Source organism: Nanorana parkeri, unplaced genomic scaffold, assembly GCF_000935625.1.
Source record: "Nanorana parkeri isolate BGI_ZX_2015 unplaced genomic scaffold, ASM93562v1 scaffold155, whole genome shotgun sequence".
In the NCBI taxonomy this organism is placed as follows: Eukaryota; Metazoa; Chordata; class Amphibia; order Anura; family Dicroglossidae; genus Nanorana; species Nanorana parkeri.
The window spans coordinates 573,958-597,215 of NW_017306423.1; the positions used below are offsets into that span (position 1 = coordinate 573,958).

At 45.5% G+C, this 23,258-nt stretch overlaps 1 protein-coding gene across 1 annotated transcript; it reads left to right on the top strand.

The window, feature by feature from the left end:
* The first annotated feature begins 10,705 nt into the window (after positions 1–10,705).
* On the top strand, positions 10,706–16,439 carry HAMP (hepcidin antimicrobial peptide). Its single transcript, XM_018554370.1, has 3 exons — positions 10,706–10,783; positions 14,254–14,316; positions 16,329–16,439. The coding sequence occupies exons 1-3, from the start codon at positions 10,706–10,708 to the stop codon at positions 16,437–16,439; spliced, it is 252 nt and encodes an 83-aa protein (XP_018409872.1).
* The last annotated feature ends 6,819 nt before the right edge of the window (positions 16,440–23,258 follow it).

Genomic DNA, 23,258 nt, shown 5'->3' on the forward strand with positions numbered 1-23,258 from the left:
AGAATACAACGCACAGTTTTTCAGAGTGTTTGTTATCAAAGCTTCCAGCAGATAATGATCTATCGATGGCTGTCACCGACCCGGGGCCAGTCCATCCTCCCGTCACCCTCTGTCACTATCCAGTAAGGTCAGTGGCTGTGTGCCGGCAGCTTCTGGCGCCCCTGCGTCTGACTATGGCCGACTCCCAGGAGCCTGGTCCTCCTGGACTTCAGCCTGCACACACACAGGGTGAGAGGGGTGATCGCACCCAGCACATCTCACCTGACTTGTTATGTCGCTCAGCCATGAAGACAATCCCCAAAAAAATAAAACATCAGTCGGAAATGTAAAGTATTTAATATTCACTCTTATTACTAAATCAGCAAAATGTGTTTAGAGCCGTGCTTCTCCACCTTTCTAGGGCCGGGACCCCTTGGTAACATTTGCCAAATTGTGGTGACCCCCAACGGTAAAATTTGGGGATGCACCAATACTAGTATCTGTGCCATTGGGGCTCACAGGTGGTCAGTGGGGATCTCAGGTGGTCAGTAGGGATCTCAGGTGGTCAGTAGGGATCTCAGGTGGTCAGTAGGGATCTCAGGTGGTCAGTAGGGATCTCAGGTGGTCAATGGGGCTCTCTGGTGGTCAGTGTGGGCTCTGTGGTGGTCAGTACGGGTTCTGTGGTGGTCAGTACGGGCTCTCTGGTAGTCAGTGTGGGCTCTGTGGTGGTCAGTACGGGTTCTGTGGTGGTCAGTACGGGTTCTGTGGTGGTCAGTACGGGCTCTCTGGTGGTCAGTGTGGGCTCTGTGGTGGTCAGTACGGGTTCTGTGGTGGTCAGTACGGGTTCTGTGGTGGTCAGTACGGGCTCTCTGGTGGTCAGTACGGGCTCTGTGGTGGACAGTGCGGGCTCTCTGCAGCCAGACATCGTCCAGCAGGTGAGTTAACCCTGCTTTGTCCCTTAAAGGGACCACAGCCCAAACAGAGGGGAAATATAGTGTCCTTCCCGAGGCCTGGTGTCACCCGGAGCAGAGAGCAGGTGACACCCCGCCGGGACGCCATCACGCATGCGTGTGACGTCACCACGCGCGTGCACGATGACAACATGACTATCAGTCATTTTGGTGTCACCCCACCAATCGGGTCACCCGGGTGCGGGCCGCACCTCCCGCACCTCCCTTGTGACGCCACTGCCTTCCAGGACCCAGCCCCGGCGGCGTACTGTACAATATAAGGAGAATTGAGGAAACATCTGAACTCCTGATATCCATAATTGTTCTGGTTTACTGATTCAAACTTGTGAATGCCAGAGGTTAGAAATGGGAGGCTCCATTTTGCTTTCATGACAGGTTTCCTTTAATTCCTTACCCTTAAAGCGTGGGAAGTTCTCCAAGGCTTCAATATACACGTTGTGGCCAAGAGTTTGTGGACACCTGACCATCACACCAATAGCAACTTGTTGGCCATCCCATTCCAAAACCATGGCCATCAATATGGAGTTGACCTCTCTTTTTGGCTATGACATCCTCCACTCCTCTGGGAAGGCTTTCCACAAGATATTGGAGGGTGTCGGTGGGAATTTGTGCCCATCTGTGAGGTCAGGTACTGATGTTGGCTCAGAAGACCATTCCAATTCATCCCAAAGGTGTTCGAAGGGTTGAGGTCAAGGTGGAACTCAAGTTCCTCCACACCACACTGGTCCAACCATGTCTTTATGGAGCTGGCTTTGTACACAGGGGACATAAAGACATGGTTGGACCAGACCATCATTTGGAGGGGGGGTTCACATACTTTTAGCCAAAAACCAAAAGATGGTCCCAGATACTCAAGAAACATGCCACTTAGTGAAAGAATATTCCAAAAATAGAAAACAAAAAAAAAATCACAAAATGTTTCCCTAAATGATTCTACCTCCCCGGGCGTATTTGTATATATAAAGGTAGAAATCATCACAAGCAATCAGAAGAGATAAGGACGGAAAGTCTCCTGGCGCCAGAGATTATCGGAACAGTGACCTCGTGTGTGACCTCGAGAGCGCAATCCCTATATATAGAGCGCCGGCCCAGCCAGAGAACCAGAGACACTGACTGAGCTCACCTGAGACACCAACACACCGAGACCATGAAGACCACCGCCCTGTGTGTCATCCTCATCCTCTCCCTGGTCTGCCACCGAGGACACAGCGCCTCCCTGACAGTGGTGAGACACAAATTATCTATCTATTTATCTATCTATCTATCCATCTATCTATCTATCTATCTATCTATCTATCTCCCTCCCTCTCTCCCTCCCTCTCCCTCTCTCTCTCTCCCTCTCTTCTCTCTCATCTCCCTCTCTCTCTCTCTCTCTCTCTCTCCCTCTCTCTCTAAAAAAAATAGAGTATATACTGCTAATACAGTGCAGACAATACATATATAATTGCTTAATGAATCTCTCTCTACCCCCCCCCCCCCCCCCCCCCCCCCTCTCCCTCTCTCTCTCTCCCCCTCTCTCTATCTCTCTCTCTCCCTCTCTCTCTTAATAATAAATAATACTTTTTTCAGCACAATGAAGTATTAGGAGATGGAAACCATCTACAAAACGAGGAGACCAGCATACAGGTGAGCCGCCTTGTAGACGCTTTGCTGTCTCGTATTTCATATCATATCTGCGGTTACAAAGTCTGTTTCTTTGGCTCAGTGGACAGGAAGTCAGCTGGGTGCTGGGACGTGCCGCCTCCCTCACTCTCACCTCATTCTGTTCTATGGAAGGTTTTGGAAATGTGAATGAAAGTTACTAAATAATAGAAATACAAATCATATATATTAACACAGCAATTCCCGGCTGTCATTTTGACAGCAGGGAAATGCATGAAAAGCGTACTACATACATCCTGTGTACTTTAATGGATGTTGAGGGCGTACTACATACATCCTGTGTACTTTAATGGATGTTGAGGGCGTACTATATACATCCTGTGCACTTTAATAGGCGTAGAGGGCGTACTAATACATCCTGTGCACTTTAATAAATGTAGAGGGCGTACTACATACATCATGTGTACTTTAATGGACGTAGGGGGCGTACTACATACATCCTGTGTACTTTAATGGACGTAGAGGGCATACTACATACATCCTGTGTACTTGAATGGACGTAGGGGGCGTACTGCATACATCCTGTGTACTTAAATGGACGTAGGGGGCGTAATACATACATCCGGTGCACTTGAATGGACGTAGGGGGCGTACTACATACATCCGGTGCACTTGAATGGACGTAGGGGGCGTACTACATACATTCTGTGTACTTGAATGGACGTAGGGGGCGTACTACATACATCCGGTGCACTTGAATGGACGTAAGGGGCGTACTACATACATTCTGTGTACTTGAATGGACGTAGGGGGCGTACTACATACATCCGGTGCACTTGAATGGACGTAGGGGGCGTACTACATACATCCTGTGTACTTGAATGGACGTAGGGGGCGTACTACATACATCCGGTGCACTTGAATGGACGTAAGGGGCGTACTACATACATTCTGTGTACTTGAATGGACGTAGGGGGCGTACTACATACATCCGGTGCACTTGAATGGACGTAAGGGGCGTACTACATACATTCTGTGTACTTGAATGGACGTAGGGGGCGTACTACATACATCCGGTGCACTTGAATGGACGTAGGGGGCGTACTACATACATCCTGTGCACTTGAATGGACGTAGGGGCCGTACTAAATACATCCTGTGCACTTGAATGGACGTAGGGGGCGTACTACATACATCCTGTGCACTTGAATGGACGTAGGGGCCGTACTACATACATCCTGTGCACTTGAATGGACGTAGGCGTACTACATACATCCTGTGCACTTGAATGGACGTAGGTAGCGTACTACATACATCCTGTGCACTTGAATGGACGTAGGGGGCGTACTACATACATCCTGTGCACTTGAAAAAAAGCCATAGCAGAACATGAGGCTGCTCTGGGGCCCGGCCTGGCTCTATGCTGGTTTATGCCGGTAACAATAATATTCTGACAAATAATTGAAGGGCCCTTCAGCTGCAATAAAGGACATTTTGGGGCCCTTGATACACTTTCAATGTTGTCTCTCCTTCTGTTCCAGGACATCCTGTTCAGAGCCAAGCGCCATTCCGTCCTTTCCCTCTGCCGCTATTGCTGCACCTGCTGCAAATACAAGGGTTGCGGGTACTGCTGCTCCACCTGAACCCCTCCGGACCTCCTTCAACAGACCCTAAAGACTCCGAAACGCGTTGGGCTTTTCTGCTGAATACGGGGGAAGGAGGGGGAGGGACTCTCCCCCGGACTCTGCAATTCAGCGGATTCGTTGGCAACAATGTATTGTGGATTTTGTCCCGGCTCCTCCCGTCCAGTATTTATAAATATTTGATTGTACTTTGTATATAAACATTTCTCCTTCCTCTGTATATACCGACCTACAAATGTTTCTTTGTTATTGTTATTATTTTTATGGCTCCTTTGTACTTTACCGTGTCAATAAAGATTACATTGTGATACAAGTGACAATGTGTCATGTGACATCTTCCTGACCTGACTTTGCTACTTCCAGGAGGATCAAATACAAGGGTGACTGGTCTTGTCTCCGCCCCCTCTTGTAATAAAGATCGGTCAATGCCGCTCTCTCCTTGTGCAGGGTGACTGGTCTAGTCTCCGCCCCCTCTTGTAATAAAGATCGGTCAATGCCGCCCTCTCCTTATGCAGGGTGACTGGTCTTGTCTCCGCCCCCTCCTGTAATAAAGACCGCTCACTGCTGCTCTCTCCTTGTGCAGGGTGACTGGTCTTGTCTCTGCTCCCTCCTGTAATAAAGACCGCTCACTGCTGCTCTCTCTCCTTGTGCAGGCTGACTGGTCTTGTCCACGCCCCCTTATGTAATAAAGATTGCTCACTGCTGCTCTCTCTGTGTGCAGGGTGACTGGTCTTGTCTCCGCCCCCTCCTGTAATAAAGACCAATCACTGCTGCTCTCCCTGCTTGTGCAAGGTGACTGGTCTTGTCTCCGCCCCTTCCTGTAGTTTCCTGTAGTGGGCAGATCCTGCTGGGCCCCTCCCACAGCTCTGCTCTCTGTGCAGGCTATGTACAGCGCAGTGATGATGTCAACCAAGCTATAAACAATTACAATGTTGCCCAGAGCAACCAATCAGAATATTCCTTTCATTTCTGGCTCTACTGGGATCTGGTTGCTAGGGGCATTGCAGTCATTTTTATAATTGCCTATTAGCATGTTGGCAAACTGTAAGCCTGATTGGGAATTTCAGCGCGCACGCACCAATTCAGTACAGAGACGGGCGGCAGCCGTATCACACCGGAAGCTGGACATTGCCTCAGCGCTGGAAACACAGTCACTGTTAAAAGTCAACAGAGTATTGGGAAGAGCCAGATCTGGTCGACGCGTGACCTTTAAACACGAGCGCTGAGTAAATAGAAGCAGGCGGAGCTCACCGGCGATGTGGCGTAGTACAACACGAGCTCTGCGGCCAATTACGGTTCACTCATTTCCAGGGAACTCCCACTTCCTGACACTGCAAAGCCATTGGAGGAATTCATACGGTATTTAAAGGGCACGTATATGTGATCCTCATCATCCAATCACTATAATCTGATAGAAGTGTGTTGATGTCATTTTCATGGCCGGTGATCCTGCCATAGTTACATAGTTACATAGTATTTGAGGTTGAATAAAGACATTAGTCCATCAAGTCCAACCTATTAGGATCTCATTCTAGGAGTACCCGTACCCCTGTATATTACCTGTACCCCTGTATATTACGGTCCCTTAAGAAATCGTCCAAAAGTTTCTTGAACAATTCCACATTATTTGCTGAAATCACCGCCTGTGGCAGTGAGTTCCAGACCCTAACTGATCTTACTGTGAAGAACCCCCTTCGCCCCTTGTGCTGGAATTTTTTTTCCACCAATTTTAGGTGATGGCCTCTAGTTTTTGTAACGGAGTTAATTTTAAACAGTTTATCGCTAATGTTGCTGCCACCATTAAACATTTTGTACATGGAAACATGAGGGTCCTTGTCCAGGCACTTCCTGTTATGCGGTGACAACGCTCTGTACGTGTCTCCCAATTGTGCTCCTGCGTTGTCACCCTGCCACACAGGCTACAAGTGGCTTTTTCAACACCTATTACACAGACATGGCCCACTGTTGTCACCATCAGGACGTCCCGCCCTGAGAAATGGCATGTAGATGTGCATGCAGACAGGAAGTGGCTGCAAAGAAGCTGCAGGAGATCACAGCACAGAGACTCAACAAAGAATGGAGAAAAAAAAGGGTAAAAACAAGGATTTTATTTAATAATCGACAATTGTACAAAATGATATATGTATGTTCAGCGCTTACACATAGCCTGCACGTAGGGTTCTGGACAAGCACAGTGACGTGTAATGACACGCTGGTACCACTAGGGGTCAGACCTTTCCCACAATGTCTATAGGACTTTTCCTGACTGTCTCTAATGGGCTTCCTGCGCCTCACTATGGGCTCAGTGGGGTGTGGCTACTAGTCAGCCAGGGCAAAAGGAGACACGAGAATTGTTCAGTTCTGTACTGAAGGCGCAGTGTCCCCTGGAGGTTGTTGGGGTGGTTCTATTTTATTTTTGGTGTCTGTGTTTTTCTTGGCTGAACTTTTAAGATGCTGAAATAACCCTTTTCACAGGTGATCCTTTAACAACAACAACCCCCGCTCCTGAAATCTGGGGGCCGCCAAATTTTAGAGATTTGCAGAGGTCTGTGGCAAAGTTAAAATAAGAATTATTATCAGTAGGGATCAGCTCAAGCCCGGACATGGAAGGAAGCTTCGTCTGTTGCCACCCAATCAGCTGTGGCCAGGGAATTCCCAGCCCGCAGCTGCACGTAAGCAAAGGGTGCAGTGACGTAATTGGCCATACATGGCCACATGACTATATTTGGTCAGTGACATTGACCTAACTTGGCCATGTGGTCAATGACATCAGCACAAGTATCCCACCCCTTTGTTTACGGACAGCTGCACAGCTTGTAGCTGATTGGGGTGGTGACCCATGACCCTTCCGTGTTCAGAAGAGCTTCAGGCTGTTCTGGTGGCAACTCAAGTTTTGGGTTTGCCCCTCACCATTGCTGATCAGGACAATTAGAACGGGTGAATCTTCCAGGCTGACCAGTGGTTCTAACCCAGGGGTGGGCAACCTGGGCACCCCAACTGTGGTGGAATTACAAATCCCCTCCTGCTTGTGGCTTGCAATGCAGACATCTCAACTCTCCCGGAAGCTCCGGGAGTCTCCCGCTATTAGATAGCGGCTCCCGGCCGCCCGGGAGAGAAACATTTTCTCCCGGAAAGGTTTAATCTGCTCTATCAAGCAGATTAAACCTTTCCCTGCGATCGTTTTTTTTTTCCTTTTCTGACATCGGGAGCCGCGGCCTGACCGTCAGTCAGAAAAGAAAAAAAAAGGCATACGATTGCATAGCTAGATTCCTATTGGCTATTGCACTTTGCAATAGCCAATAGCAAACTAGCTAATGCACCCGCCCACTGCTGCTGTCAATCAGCAGAGGGGGACCTGAATTTTTCTATCAGGTCATCTTCTGCTGATTGAAAGCAGCAGTGGGCGGGTGCATTACCTAGTTTCCTATTGGCTATTGCAAAGTGCAATAGCCAATAGGAATCTAGCTATGCAATCGTATGCCTTTTTTTTTTTTTTATTCTGACCACTGCAACTGTCAGAATAAAAAAAAAGAAAGCCTGCAGATAGCAAAGAAGCTATTGCTTCAAGAATACAAAAAAAAAAAAGAAAGCCTGCAGATAGCAAAGAAGCTATTGCTTCCTGTGCTATCTGCCATCATTTCAGGGGGGTGCTCTCTCCCAGCCCCCCTAACCTCTCCTCCGTGGATGGGGGGGGGGCGGGGGTAGCACCTCCCGGAAATGAGAGGGACACCTCCCTGAAAGTGCTTCTTTCAGGTTGGGATCCCTGGCAATGCCTCATGGGACTTCCACAACAGCTGGAGCTCTAAGGTTGCATTGAGGAACCTGGCCTTGTGGCAGCAGAGAGAGTGAATCCGGCCCTGAATATATGCTTTCAGTTACAAATAAGCCCCCCTAGCCCTTGCTGACATCTCCACTACATGGTGCGACCACCATCTTACATCTCACTGCTAATGGTGTCCAGAAGGTAACAGTGAACAGCGTTGGCTTTTGGGCTCACAAAGGCCAAAAAGTTTTACTTCGGTCCCATCACATCAGAACCTGTGACCTCATTTCATTGTCTCCTACCTTCCTTTTTGGAAAACTCCAGAGGGGACTCAGTTTGGATGTTTTGGTTCCTTCTATATTATGGTGTTGGATTTATTTTCTGGGAAATGCAAGTTTAGATTTTTTTTTAACCCAAACCTGCCTGTTGCTTTAGAACTTTACTCCAGACTTGTTTTGAACATTCCTTGGTCTTCATGATGATGTTTGTTTGGACTTTCCCTCCAGTGAACCACGAGGCTTCCCAAAAAAACAGGTTATTTATTCTGAGACCATGTGCTACTACAGACAGACGGACTCCATTCATCTGATTATGAGGCTTCTCGAGGCAATTGGTTGCACCACAGCTTATTCAGTTGTCATTTGACATTATGGACTATTTTTTTGTCCCTAGTTGACGTAAAATTCCAATTAATGCTCATCATAGGGGAGTCACCTCTCCATCGTTGCCTTGGGTGCCAGAGGAGACTTGTCATGTGATAAGACTTTAATTAAAATATATGAAGCCCAATCACTGGTGATCCTACCACGAAGGTCCTCCTGTGATTCTACCATAAAGGTCCTCTAGTGATCCTACCTTGAAGTTCCTCTGGAGATTCTACCATAAAGGTCTTCTGGTGATCCTACTATGAACGTCCTCTGGTGATTCTATCATGAAGTTCCTCTAGAGATCCTAACATGAAGTTCATCCGGTCATCCTACCATGAAGGTCCTCTGGTGATTCTACCATGAAGGTCCTCTGGTGATCCTACCATGAAGGCCCTCTGGTGATCCTACCATGAAGGTCCTCTGGTGATCCTTCCATGAAGGTCCTCTAGTGATCCTACCATGAAGGTCCGCTGCTGATCCTACCATGAAGGTCCTCTGGTGATCCTACCATGAAGGTCCTCTGGTGATCCTACCATGAAGGTCCTCTGGTGATCCTACCATGAAGGTCCTATAGTGATCCTACCATGGAGGTCCTTGTTCAGGACTTCCTGTTATAGGTTGACAACAGTGTGTTTCTTTCTCCCAGTTGTACTTATGCCTTGTCACCCTATCTAGTGATGGGGACTATAAGTGGCCTTTTAACACATACAGTATTATCCATGCTCCACTTTGGTCTTTGTTCACTTCCTGTCATAGGGTGACAACATTCTGTCCCTGTCCACCATTTCGCCTCCAGCATTGTCCCCCTATCACATGGACTGCTGATGGAGACTATAAGTGGGTCATGATACCTGATGGTCATGCCATGAAGGTCCTTGTTCAGGACTTCCTGTTACAGGGTGACAACAAAGTGTCTCTGTCTCTCAGTTGTGCTTGTGCCTTGACACCCTGTCTCTTGATGGAGACTACAAGTGGCCTTTTAACACATATTACCCATGGTTCACTGTGATCCTTGTTCAAGCACTTCCTGTCATGAGGTGACAACATTCTGTACCTAACCCCTAAGTGTGCTTGTCACCCTGTCACATGGACTTCCAATGGAGACTATATGGGGGTTATACTACCAGATGATCCTGCCATGAAGGTTCTTGTTCAGAACTTCCTGTCATAGGGTGGCAGCGTTCTGACCTTATCCCCCAATTGTGCTCTAGCGTTGTCACCCTGTCACATGGACTTCCAATGGAGACTATAAGTGCTATATAATACCTGATGATCGTTCCATGAAGGTTCTTGTTCAGGACTTCCTGTCATAGGGTGGCAACGTTCTGACCCTATCCCCCAATTGTGCTGCAGCGTTTTCACCCTGTCACATGGACTTCCAATGGAGACTATAAAGTGGCTATTTCATCATACATTACACAAACTTGGTCCACTGTTGTCACCATCAAGAAACCCACCCTGAGAAATGCCATGCAGCCATCACTCGGGAGCATGTAGACAGGACGTGGCTGCAAAGAGGCTGCAGGAAATCAGTAATACGGAGATGCAACACAGGAGCAATACAAGGGGAACATTGTATTCTATTAAAAACTATCAGTTGTTTATGATATATTGCAAACTAAATGTCATCGAGTTGGGGATTACATCTAATATATATATATGTATATATATATATGATTTTCTTTTGAGCTGCGGACTTACCCTTTAAATTACACACAGTCACAGTATTAGGGAAGAGGAAGACACACTGCTGTTCAGTACAATGCTAATGTAACCTTCAAGTGAATTCCTATCTGCTATGTACATCTTCTGTCCCAGAACTTCCCCACATCTGAAATCCTCTGACTATTACGGTAAAGACGCTGTGCTCTGCGATAACTTCTGGAAAAATTACAGAATTTGCAACACCGGCTCTGCCCGTAAGAAAAAGAATAAACAAAGCAGAAGGCGCCATGGATTATCAGAAAGTGACCTCTTGCGTGACCCCCAGGCTGGGACCTGTCCATATATACAGCTCTGTCCTGAACCGTGAACCACACAGGGCTCTCAGTCTCAACCCACCTGCAACACACAGACTTGGGTCATCTCAAGATAAGGAACATGAAATCCACCACCCTCTGCCTGATTCTCATCCTCTCCGCCGCCTGCCACCAAGGAATCTGCGCCTCCATGAAAGAGGTAAGTGCATTTTAGGAAAGGGTAACATTATTATTATTATTATACAAGATTTATATAGCGCCAACAGTGTGTGCAGCGCTTTACAATATAAGGAAGACATTACAATCACAATACAATTCAAGACAAGATGGTAAGGAGGGCCCTGCCCCTGAGGGCTTACAATCTAATAGGAAGTGGCCAGTGATACATGAGGAGGTAGCTGCGTGGGGATGAATTGTTTGAGAACGTGATGGTTCAGTGGTTAGGTTGAGGTGGGATAGGATTCCCTGAAGAGATGAGTCTTTAAGGATCGCCTAAAGGCAGTCAAGGTGGGAGATAGACGGGCAGGTTGGGGTAAAGAGTTCCAGAGGATGGGAGAGACTCTAGAGAAGCCCTGGAGGCGAGCATGGGAGGAGTTGACAAGGGAGATGGAAAGCAGGAGGTCTTGGGTAACATAGAGTTTTATATTCGGTAGGCAGTCCTAAAACGTTGCCCACCAGACTTGTGATTGACCTTGTGTATGAAAGAGAATTCAAAAACAGCAGTAGTCTTCTCTTCCAAAAAGATTCTTTGTTTCCTTTTAAAGTAGATCCAAAGCTGAAACATTTTATTTAGCTTTGTATACATTAGTTAAAGGGGTTTTTTATTGTCACCTTTGTTCCATCGGGAGGGGGATTTCCATTCACTTGGTGTCCCAGAGACATGGCGAAGAAGAGATCTCGTTATAGTAAAGGAATGTTCCTTCTTAGTTATGATCAGAACAGACGTCCCCATTGAAAGGTATGTGTACATATCTTTATATGTATATATAAAAATCATATCTGCATATGTAAATACAGGTAACGTATTTATATTGAATTCCATCATTCAGGCATGTTAGGATGGAAAAGTAGACATGCAAAGAGGTTGTTGGTCACATGGAAAACACGAGAGAATTTTCATTTCTAAATAGAATTTTTTTTGTCTGTAAAGATGATCTTTTGTATGATATTTCGTAGACGAAGGAACAGTAGACTTGAAGTCCCATCTTCCTTCAGACCTTCATTTCATATGTATGGAGAGCCTTAGGCTTAGTGGGGTATCTGCACATTTATCAGGTACCAACAACTATCCCAGGACAGTCTATGAAGGTCATCTGGAAAACTGATTAGACATTTTGGACCATTGGGGTCTTTCACGTAGTGTCATAGTTGTATAGCCATGCTGAAAAAAAAGACACGTCCACCAAATTTAACCAAAAATGAAAAAAAAAAACCTCAGTTCCCTTAAAAATGGGTCCAAAGAAGGCAAAAAAACCTTAAAAAAGCATATTGCAGTGTTCTCCAACAAGGTAAAAATTTGTATGATCTTTGGTACACATATGAACTTGAAGTCTAGTGTTCCTTTAGACCTCCATTTCATATGTATGGAGAGCCTCGGGCTTAGTTGGGTATCTGGACATTTATCAGGTAGCAACAATTATCCCAGGACAGTCTAAGAAGGTCATCTGCAAAACTCATTAGACATTTTGGACGATTGGGGTCTTTCATGTAGTAACAAAGTTGTATACTTATGTTGAAAAAAAGACACGTCCACCAAATTTAACCAAAAATGAAAAAAAAAACAACTCGGTTCCCTTAAAATTGGGTCCAAAGAAGGCAAAACAGCCTTCAAAAAAAGCATATTGCAGTGTTCCCCAACAAGGGTCCCTTTGTGACCCATAAAGACGATAATATACTTCCTGGATCTACAGATTGACTTGAAAATATTTTAGCCAATTACTGTATATTTTGTACATGTAATGACACATCCAGACTTTTTTTTTAAAGCATCCTACACAGTTGACTGGAACCAACTCACGTAGAAGTCTCTTCTACATTTTCCCAGTGTTTACTGTCTAGAACCCATTTGGTGTGGGAAGGTTCCACCTCCTTTCCTCCAGTTACAAGAATACCCTAGTGTCTTTTGAGGTGAGGTGAGGTACCAGTCAACAAGTGGCCACTGAGTATACTATAGGGTCCAATTATGTATTTATAAGGTCATCATATGTCCCCTAATTGTCATCATATCCCCCTTCTGAAGAGCAAATACATTAATACTAGCTTATCTTCCCTCATAGCTGAGCTCCTCCGTGCCCCTTATTGTTTAGTTGCCCTCTTCTGCAGTCACCTTAATTTCAAAAAAGTGTCCACTGAGTTTACTAAAATTGCCCAATGGTGTATTTTTAAAGTAATCATATCCCCCTTCCCAATAGTAAATACATTAATATTAGCTTGCCCTTCCTCAATGCTGAGCTCCTCCTTGCTCCATTATATTTAGTTGTCCTCTTCTGCAGAGACCTTAAATTGAACAAGTGTCCATTGAGTTTATGAAAATGGCCCAATCATGTACTTATAAGGTCTTCATAATAATTGGGCCATATCGTAAGGACAGTGGACACTTGTTCACTTTGAGGCCAATGCAGAAGAGGGCAACTACATAATATGGGGCATGGAGGAGCTTGGCTATGAAAGAAGATAACCTAAACTCATCTTATTTACTCTATATTTGCTTTCCTCTGAACCAATCAAGTCTTGACCATCCATCCAACTAGCATCAGTTGAATGTGACTGACTACTACTAGTTATACCCTCCATGACCTGGATACATGAGAACACTCAGACATTAGTGAGGAGAACTCTTCTTGAATATTCAGGTCAATTTTGGGGTCTTAGTTATCGAAAGAGATGTGGTAGAACCTGAAACTTCAGAAGAGGGCAACTAAATAATATGGGGCATGGAAGAGCCCAGCTATGAGGGAAGATACGTTGAATTGAATGCATTTAGGGTTAAGAAGAGGGATATGATAGCAATCATGAGCTCCCCTATACCCCATATTAATTAGTTGCCCTCTTCTGCATTGGCCTCAAGTGTCCACTGACTTTACAATGTGGCCCAGTTTTTATTTATAAGGTGTTCATATCCTCCATTAGTTGACTCTTCTCAAGAGTAAATTAGATGACTTTGGGTTACCTTCTTTTGTAGCCAAGCCCCTCCATGCCCCTTATTGTTTAGTTGCCCTCTTCTGGAGTTTCCAGTTCCACCACATCTCCTTTGGTAACTGAGACCCCAAAATGTACCTAAATATTCAAGAAGAGTTCTCCCTAATGTCTGTGAATGTTCTGATGTATCCAGGTCATGGAGGGTATAACTAGTAGTAGTCAGTCACATTCAACTGGACCTAGTTGGATGGATAATCAACACTTGGTTCAGAGGAAGGCAAAAACAACCCTCATAAAGCGTTGCCCGATTTTCTCATCCATAAAGACAATCCGATGCTTCCTGGATCTACAGCATTACCTATAAATATTAGGAGCTGAATAGGAAACACATCCAGACCTTTTTGGAAGCATATCTTGTCTAGTGATGTGCTGTGGGTACTCAATAAACCCTTCTAGTGCTTAATGGATGTTATTTTTTAGAAGCAATCTAATAAAAACAATAATTCTATTAATTGTTCTTTTTTTTTTTAGAATGAAAATGTGGATTCCGCAGCCCAGCTGGGTCACCCACAGATGGAAACGGCAGACATAAAGGTGGGATACTCTATGATGATAATATGTATAATGACATGCTTACTTAGTTATTGTGCGGGGCAACCACAAGTTCTAGGTCACACTTGTACACTTGCACAACCTTTGAGGGAAAGGGTTGATGGCACTAGATTACTAAGGGGTTAATCTACAACATGTTTGCACAGCACACAGCTATGTGAATGATGGTTGAAGCTCATTGCTGCCACTAGATGGAGCCAATGAGCATAGGCATTTCCTATGCTCCTCAGCTCCATCTAGTGGCAGTAATGGACTGTGCATGTCGTTTGCACTGTGCAAACACATTGAGGGGAATTTATTGAAACTGGAGCAGACAAAATCTGGAGCAGCTGTGCATGGCAACCAATCAGCTTCTCTCTTCCGTTTGTTCAGTTAAGATTTGAAAATGAAAGAGAGAAGCTGATTGGTTGCCATGCACAGCTGCTCCAGATTTTGTCTGCTCCAGTTTTGATAAATTCCCTTCATTGTAAATCAGCTCCGAAAAGTTCCATTATTATTGTCCTACAGTGTGGAGCTGGTGTGGATCTTGCATGTCTGGACAATGGACTTTAACAATCACCTCTGTTGTGACAGGACTGAGTACATGTTGGTTTGAAGCTCCACACCCTAATGTTAAAAAGTCCAGATTCAAGTTGATCCCAATGTAAAATCTGATGGAGTATTGTACATAAATCCAACACGTTTTGGGGGCTGGAGCCTATGCTCCTTCATCAGGGCTTGACAGATAAGAAACAATGTATGCAGACGTGATAATGAAGGGATACTATAGAAGGCTTTGGTCTTGCAGGCTGATTGACAGGCGTCATCAGTCTGTTGCTTCTCCTTTCACTGTCCAATCACAGTCTGGTGGAGGGACAAGACCCGTAAGTGTTATTGAACTGCAGAAAAGAAAAATCAGGTCTCCTTCCCTGGCAGATAGGACTGTGCTGTGTAGCAGAGCTGCGTAAATCTCAGGACTGGGTGGGTTGAAATACAAATCCTTTGTATGGTAAATCAGCTCCCATCAAGGATGTAACTTAGCCATAGCAAACCAGGCAACTGCTATGGAACCCGGTGTTGTTTATCTATACAGTGAATGATGCAGGTAGCAATAGCTTCTGGTAAGTCAATGTTGATAACTAGAGATGCACCGATGCCGATACTAGTATCGGTGCCGATGCAGAGTAGTTGGGCGAGTACTTGTACTCGCCCAAATGCTCAGATGACTAGCCCGATACTTCCGATATCAGGACGCCAGCAGCAAGTCAATACACGTTGCCCGGCTTCCTGATGACGAGGGAGCGTGGAGCCGGCTTTCCGTCCAATTAGGAAGCCGGGCAGCGTGTAATGACTCGCTACCTGGCTTCCTGATTGGTCGGGAAGCTGGCCAATCAGGAAGCCAGGTGTCGTGTAATGATGCAACGCCCGGCTTCCTGATTGGCCCGGGAAACCGGCTTCATGCTCGCTCACTACCTCATGACGAGGGAGCATGGAGCCGGTTTCCCGGCCAATCAAGAAGCCGGGCACCAAGTCATTACACGGCGCCCGGCTTCCTAATTGGCCAGAAAGCCGACTCCATGCTCCCTCGTCACCTAGTGATGAGAAGCATGGGGACGGCATCCTTGCTAATCAGGAAGCCGGGTGGCGAGTCTTTACATGCCGCCTGGCTTCCTTAATGGGAATTCCGGTATCGGTATTCGGTATCGGCGAGTACCGGGAAAAATATATATATCGGTACTCGTATTCGATACCGAAAAAACTTTATCGGTGCATCCCTAATTAATAACATTAATGTATAACAGTAGCTGGGGAATCTCTATGAACTTGAGAAGCAAGCCATAAGTATTCTGTATCAGCAGAATTTTCTTTGATGTGGAGTATAGAGAGATGGGGGGGCCCTTAATGGTTTTGCTGTGGGGCCCCATTATACACATAGCACTGGCTCCCGTATATGTAGTCATGTATATTTAGCTGTTTGCTGAAGTTCAGCTTTAACTTGGCTTTATCCTTTTTAGGAATCCACAGACTTTTTGGCACGTGGCAAACGGCACACCGGCCTTCATATCTGCATATACTGCTGCAAATGCTGCAAATACAAAGGGTGTGGATACTGCTGCCGGACCTGAATCCCCCTGGGGAGGAAAGCTGACCGTGGATCGCAAATCACCAAAAAACACTATGAACATCTATCTGTAGATGTACAGAAAATGGTCACATGACCATAACATAAAAATAAAACCCTTAATACATGTATAAATGCGTTCCCGACTCGCGGGCAGATGTACAGCAATGTGAATATTTGTAGCCGCAGCTACTCTATGGGGCTGATGTGCAAACCTTCCATCCAGCATATAACCGGATGAATGCCGTTCATATTGCTCTTCTGCCACTAGAGGGTGCTGAGGAGCATGGGAATTTCCTATGCTCCTCAGCGCCATCTAGTGGTGGTGGTGATGATATGCGAACGGCATTCGCCCAGCTACAAAATCTACAAATCAGCCCCTTTGTCTTTTGCATAGCGTAGCTGAGGACGCCCCCTCCTACAACCCTCCTGCTGGTTTCCCTCTATTTATAGATATATGTACTGAGTTGTTAAGATGTTTATAATCATCATATCACTTTTTTTTTAATATTGTATATTTTATACTGAAAAGAAATGTGAGACTTTTTTTTATTTAACTTGTATTCTGTTAACTTAATTAAATAAAATACTATTACAAGGTATACAAATCTTTTTTTGTTGCTATTGCTTTTTTATGTACGTGTATGAAGTGCTTAAAGTAGCGTCAAATCTGCAGCTTTCTGTAAAATAATCCCTGGTGGTCCTGCCATGGAGGTCCTTGTTTGGGGACTTCCTGTTGTAGGGTGGCCACGCTCTCTCACTGTCTCCCAGTTGTGCTGCTGCGTTGTCACCCAGTCACATGGACATCTGATTGAGACTACAAGTAGCTGATTAAACACACATTATGTAGACATGATCCACTGTTGTCACTAGGCATGCACCGATACCGGTTTTTCGGTATTGAGTATGAGTACTGAAAAAAAAAAATTGTTTCTGAATACCGATATCGGAAGTTCCATTAAGGAAGCCGGGCTCCTTGGTGACGAGGGAGTCATTAACTGCCCCCTGGCTTCCTGATTGGCCGGGAAGCCAGCTCTCTGGATAGATAGATAGATAGATAGATAGATAGATAGATAGATACAGTAGATAGATAGATAGATAGATAGATAGATAGATAGATAGATCTCCAATCACAATGAAAGTTTTATCACCTTGTAAAGATTTGTTAACAATCCACCAGAAACTGCTTTGTGTAGAATGTAATGTATAATAAATCTTTAGAGTACACGGCACTTTTACTCTGTTGCTGACACCAACAACCCCGGGCGTGTACAATATATATATATATATATATACAGTATATAAATATCTCCCTGGCCTGGCTCTCAGCCAATCAGATATGAAGATGTGATAGGGAAAATCCTCCTATCTGCACCATATTAAAGGTTTAAGTCATTGAGGGCGCTGCAGTTTCTATGAAGTTAAAGATTAATCTGGGCAGCAGAATGGTGTGAGAGAGGCGGCTGGAGAGCAGAAAACACGATCACACCAAGACACACCCGCTGCTCATGAAGTCGGGGCAAAGGTAAGCTGCAACATCCTATAATATTCCTAAATCATAGCTGGAATGCTAAAACCATACTGTGTCTGATATCTGGGGTCTGTCCCCCCAAAACTGACCCTGGGTAGACGCTGATGTGAGTCCTATCAAGCCAGCAACATCTCACAGGTCCCAGTGGTGACCCCACAGCTCCCATCATTTGGGGTTCTCAGTCTTCTTGTGTAACCCCACATTGATGTTATATCACAAACAATGCTGTGTGGTGACAGGCCTCTGTGGGTGGGGTGGGGGGATGTATAGGGCAGAGCCTGTAACAATTCAAACTGCTGAAATCTCTGAGATGTGCCAAGCTGGTCATATATTACAAGCAATAATCCGGTGTGTGTGTGTGTGTGTGTGTGTGTGTGTGTGTGTGTGTGTGTCCCTCCAGTGATTGGACTGGAACATTGAAACTTTATGACGAGTTACAAAATTAGAAGCTGCAGCAGGGACTGATCTGTGTCAGACATTTTTAAACACAGCCAAGGACTGCAGAGCTATCGGGATTTACATGATTGTGTCATCCCTGAATAGGAGCTCAGTCCAGGAGGTTAAAGGTGACCCTTAATGATGGTTGAACAAAGATGGTGCCCTCCTTCTGGAGAGAACACCAGATGAAGGCATTGACGAGTGGTCGAGCATGCTGGGTAATCATCCCAACTGTTATTGGTGTCATAGGATCATTTTGGCCCATTGAGAGACTCAAGGTTGCAGATTACTAAATGTCTTACCATATTGTATGAAAACTTGGCCCGTATATATGCCCAATGGCCAAAAGTAAATTCTATTCTCTAGCAGGTAGACAATGGTGATTTTTACAGTACCCTCCCCAAGGGAAAAGGCCTGACGCCAACCAATCAGGTCCACCCTTACCAACTCTGCTGTGCCAACAGCAAGATTGATCTCCATTGTTGTGCCACCTTCAGTCTGGGGCAGGTCTGCTCCTAAAGACATCTAGACAATGCTGGATGCATTAAGGGAAGTGAGGGAGGGGAGGGGAGGGGAGGGGCGTCTCTTTTATTTTTGTTTGGATCTGGGCAAGTTGGTGGCCATCCATAAGTCACGTATGTCACGTCCCTTTCATGGACTCCATGACTTCCATGAACCCTATGATTTCTCGGGTTGCTTCTGCACGTTCACATTGAAGAGCACGGTATGTAAGCTCTAAGAACACCAGAGGAAGTTAATAAACAATCCAGATACATAATCCAGCCTTCCGATACCATGTCAGCACTTTATAAATTGATAGCAATCAACAACTCTCCTGACAGTCAAGGCCAGTTACCGATTGTTTATAACTGAGCCAGTTCCCGGCACCGGCAATAGATGGGTACAAACACATTTAAGGTGGTACAACCAGTCACATCAGATTTCCCATCTTCTGGATCCATCTGACCAACCACATGTAGAGGTTCAAAAGGTCATTTTACCCAAATCTGAGATTTCACTGTTGGGTTAGTGATGAGAATTATACCAACTGGCAGCTTTCTTTATCTCTTGAGGACTCTATTGGTGAGATCTCCGGGGCTGTACACCTGCTGTGCCCATCATGATGGGTTACCATTAGGGATGCACCAATACAATTTTTTCAATATCGAGTACGAGTACCAATACATTTTTTCCGGTACTTGTCGATACCGAGTACCGATACCGGTGATGTGTGCCCCGATTATCAGGAAGTCGGGTGGCGGATCATGATCCGTCGCCCGGCTTCCTGATTGCCTGGGAAGGTGGAGTTCCATTGAAAGCCAGGCTGCCTAACAAAAAGTGAAGCCGGTTTCTTAGCCATTCAGGAAGCCGGGCAGGCACGTCATGACCCACCTCCCAGCTTCCTAATCCGCTAGGAAGCCGGCTTCACTTGTTGCTAGACAGCCTGGCTTCCTGACCAATGAGGAAGCCGGGAGGCGAGTCATAATGTGCCGCCCGGCTTCCTAACTGGTTAGGAAGCCAGGCTGCCTACCAACAAGTGAAGCTTGGTTCCTAGCCAGTCAGGAAGCCAAGAGGTTGGTCATAACGTGCCGCCCGGCTTCCTGATTAGTTAGGAAGCCAGGCTGTCTAGCAACAAGTGAAGCTGGCTTCCTAGCCAATCAGGAAGCCGGGAGGCGGGTCATAACCCAGAGCCCAGCTTCCTGATTAGAAAGGAAGCCAGCTTCCTGCTCCCTCGGCACTGTCGGTCAGAGGGAGATCTGCATATTATACAGTTTTGACTTTTATCAGGTCTGCAGTAACCTAAACTGGACTTAGACATAAGAGAATTGAAAGACATGAATGTGAGGCCCACCTGACCCTCCATGTCTGTTTGCTTACCCTATTACAGGAATACCCGGGTTATGAAAATTAAAGACGGTCCATAGATCAGCTTAAATCAAAGGCTGTATTAGCATTTTGGTCCAAAACATACCCAGGCATTAGCTGAGGCCCCTCTGTGCCTGTTTCCATCTGTTTTCTCTCACTTGCTTTCTCCTCATCCAGATGTCCATGAAGAGTGAGTGTCTTGCGAAGGTCAAGCCCTGCAAACAAAAGTTGGTTGAATGGTTAAAAAAGAACCCAGATGTGATCTTGAGGTGGCTGCACGATGCTGGGGCATTACACCAAGAGACATATTTCAGACTCCTTGAGACCAGGCCGGAGAGTAACCAGATCGTCTCGGTCCTGGAGCTCATGCTACAGAATGAGGAGACATGCAGGACCTTCCTGAACGTTCTACAGCAGGTGCAAGAACACTACAGTCCAGAGCTTCAGAAGTGGTTGAGGGACACCTTTCCCATCATCTACAAGCAGCCTGCTAATGCCATAGGTAACTTCAAAAAAAAATTGTATTGACCACTTGCAGAGGTCTCACACAAAGACCCACTTAGAGAGGCCTCCTTCTGTCTTCCACTGAGACCCATTGACAGGTATCTCACTAAGACCCTTTGGCAGAGGTCTTCCACTGAGACCCACTTACAGAGGCCTCCCACTGAGACCCAGTGGCAGAGGTCTCACACAAAGACCAATTAAGAGAGGCCACCATATGTCTTCCACTGAGATCCATTGACAGAGGTATCTCACTAAGACCCTTTGGCAAAGGTCTCCCATTGAGACTCACTTACAGAGGCCTCCCACTGTCACCTACTGAGACCCAGTGACAGAGGTCTCACACAAAGACCAACTTAGAGAGACCACCCTATGTTTTTCACTGAGACCCATTAACAGAGGTATCTCACTGAGACCCTTTGGCAGAGGTTTCCCAATGAGAACCACTTACTGACACCTCCTACTGTCACCCACTTCGAACCACTTACAAAGGCCTTCCGTTGTCTTCCACTGAGTTCCATTGACAGAGATCTCTCACAGAGACCCACTGACCAAGACCCACCACTGACTCCCACTAAGACCCACTGACACGGGCCTTCCACTGACTCCCAACAATCTTAAAACCAACCCATACTTTGCTCATACGAGGCAAAAAAACAGGTGTGCTGCTTTGCAGCCACCATAGGCATACAGTACTCTGCATTCCCACACCACCAGTATACCCAGAAAAGTGGTGTGCAAAGTACAACTTGCTCCCTGCCCCAAAGTAACAGAATTTTGCAATTGCCACCCAACTCTGCATTATAATGAAGCAAGACGTGTGTCATATGTTCCCCCAATAACTGGAGGTACTTCTTGAGGCTTTGATGGTGTATTGGGGTGGCATGGAGTACTAGGGCCATGCATGGTGTCTCTTATAACATGAACCTTTGTAATATGTCAGAGTATTGATTCACTTTGAAGACAAGTAATAATTCTGAGTGTCTGATTTAAAAGATTACTTTACTTGCATATCAGCTGCCACCTTCAGCTGTAGAAACTGAGATAAGATTGTTTATCGGTTATGTTTAGAGATCCAACCTCTGCCATTGGAACGATTTTTCACAAGTTTATCTTTTGTCACAGATATTGAAAGGATAGAGAAAAAGAGCACTTGGTCCCGGATTAAAGGCTCCCTTATGAAAGGAAAGAAGTACAACCTGGGGTCAGCAGGTAAGCTGTTATCACACTTCCTTTTCCTACCATAGACTCTGAAAGTCAAAGAGCACCTGTCATGTTAAAAAAGCTAAAGGACACAATATGAAGCAGCAGCTTAGTGCTTTTAGAAACAATATTCAAGAGATCTGCATGGACGTATGAACAAACGCATGACATAAATCTAATTCCAAATTAAAGGCGAGCTGTATTTTATTTGGGTGGCTTGGTGGATTGAGGCTGCTTGTGTGTAAGTTGTACTTACCTATAGGATACTTACTTATAGGGTGACAACCCTCTGTCTCCCAATTGTCCTCCCGTGTTACAAAGGGGCGGGATGCAGTGACGTAATTGACTCTATATGGCCATGTGGCCTTATAAGGTCAATGTCATCAGCACAAGTATCCCACCCCTTTGTTTATGTGCAGCCTTGAGGTGGGAAATGCCACTGGGTTGGGACGCTCATGACACTTCCAAGTTTGTAGGAACTTGGGTTCAGACCAGGTTTGGTCCAAACCTGAGCTCATACGTAACTAATGATTAAGATAGTTCAAAGGAAGTAGGGCTCCCCTAACCCTAAGTCTAATACATCAATCAATTTGGGTGGAGTGATCTTTGAAAATAATCTGTGTGATCTATGGAGACTGATTCACGCTGCTTGCAATTGACAGGAAAGACGCAATCTGTGCAATCAACGCGATGAAACAGAAGCTTACGCAAATACTGTGATTTATTGAACTGCAGAGCTTACAATCCATAGGCTGAATCACTCCGCATCCAATCAACAGTGAACCAATCCCCAGTGGCTTTATCGAGCATTGTCCGATGTATATTCTCTTCTGATTCAATGAGCATGCAAATAATTGAAGTAATTCATTGCGCTGAGTTGGCAGTTAATTTGGGAGGATGGGGAGTCAATTATAAATGTCCTCAGAATACATGACTTAGGTCATTGTAGATTTGGAAGGGGGTAGAGCCATTGTCTGTTTTTTATTGATGTCCCCATTGGACAAGATTTACCCGTATTTGTCATCCAGACAGAAAGTGACCAAAAACCAAACTTTTGCAGTTGCCACTAAACCAGGAGCAGAATAGAAGTCTTACAATGGGGGCACCTGCTCACTGGGGTCTAAACTGAAGATTTGAATGGCTTTGTCCATTCTTCCTAAATGATGATTGAAAAACTTTTAATTTGTAAGGAAGAGAAAATGAAGGGAAATCCATATTTTACAGTTGAGACCAGAACAGGAGGTGAAGGGGAATCTTCCAATGGGGACACCTGTTCTGATGACA

Coding starts and splice junctions, on each gene's coding strand:
- HAMP (XM_018554370.1), top strand. CDS start 10,706: ATGAAATCCACCACCCTCTGCCTGATTCTCATCCTCTCCGCCGCCTGC. Junction 10,784..14,253: donor TCTGCGCCTCCATGAAAGAG/GTAAGTGCATTT, acceptor TTTTTTTTTTAG/AATGAAAATGTGGATTCCGC. Junction 14,317..16,328: donor TGGAAACGGCAGACATAAAG/GTGGGATACTCT, acceptor TATCCTTTTTAG/GAATCCACAGACTTTTTGGC.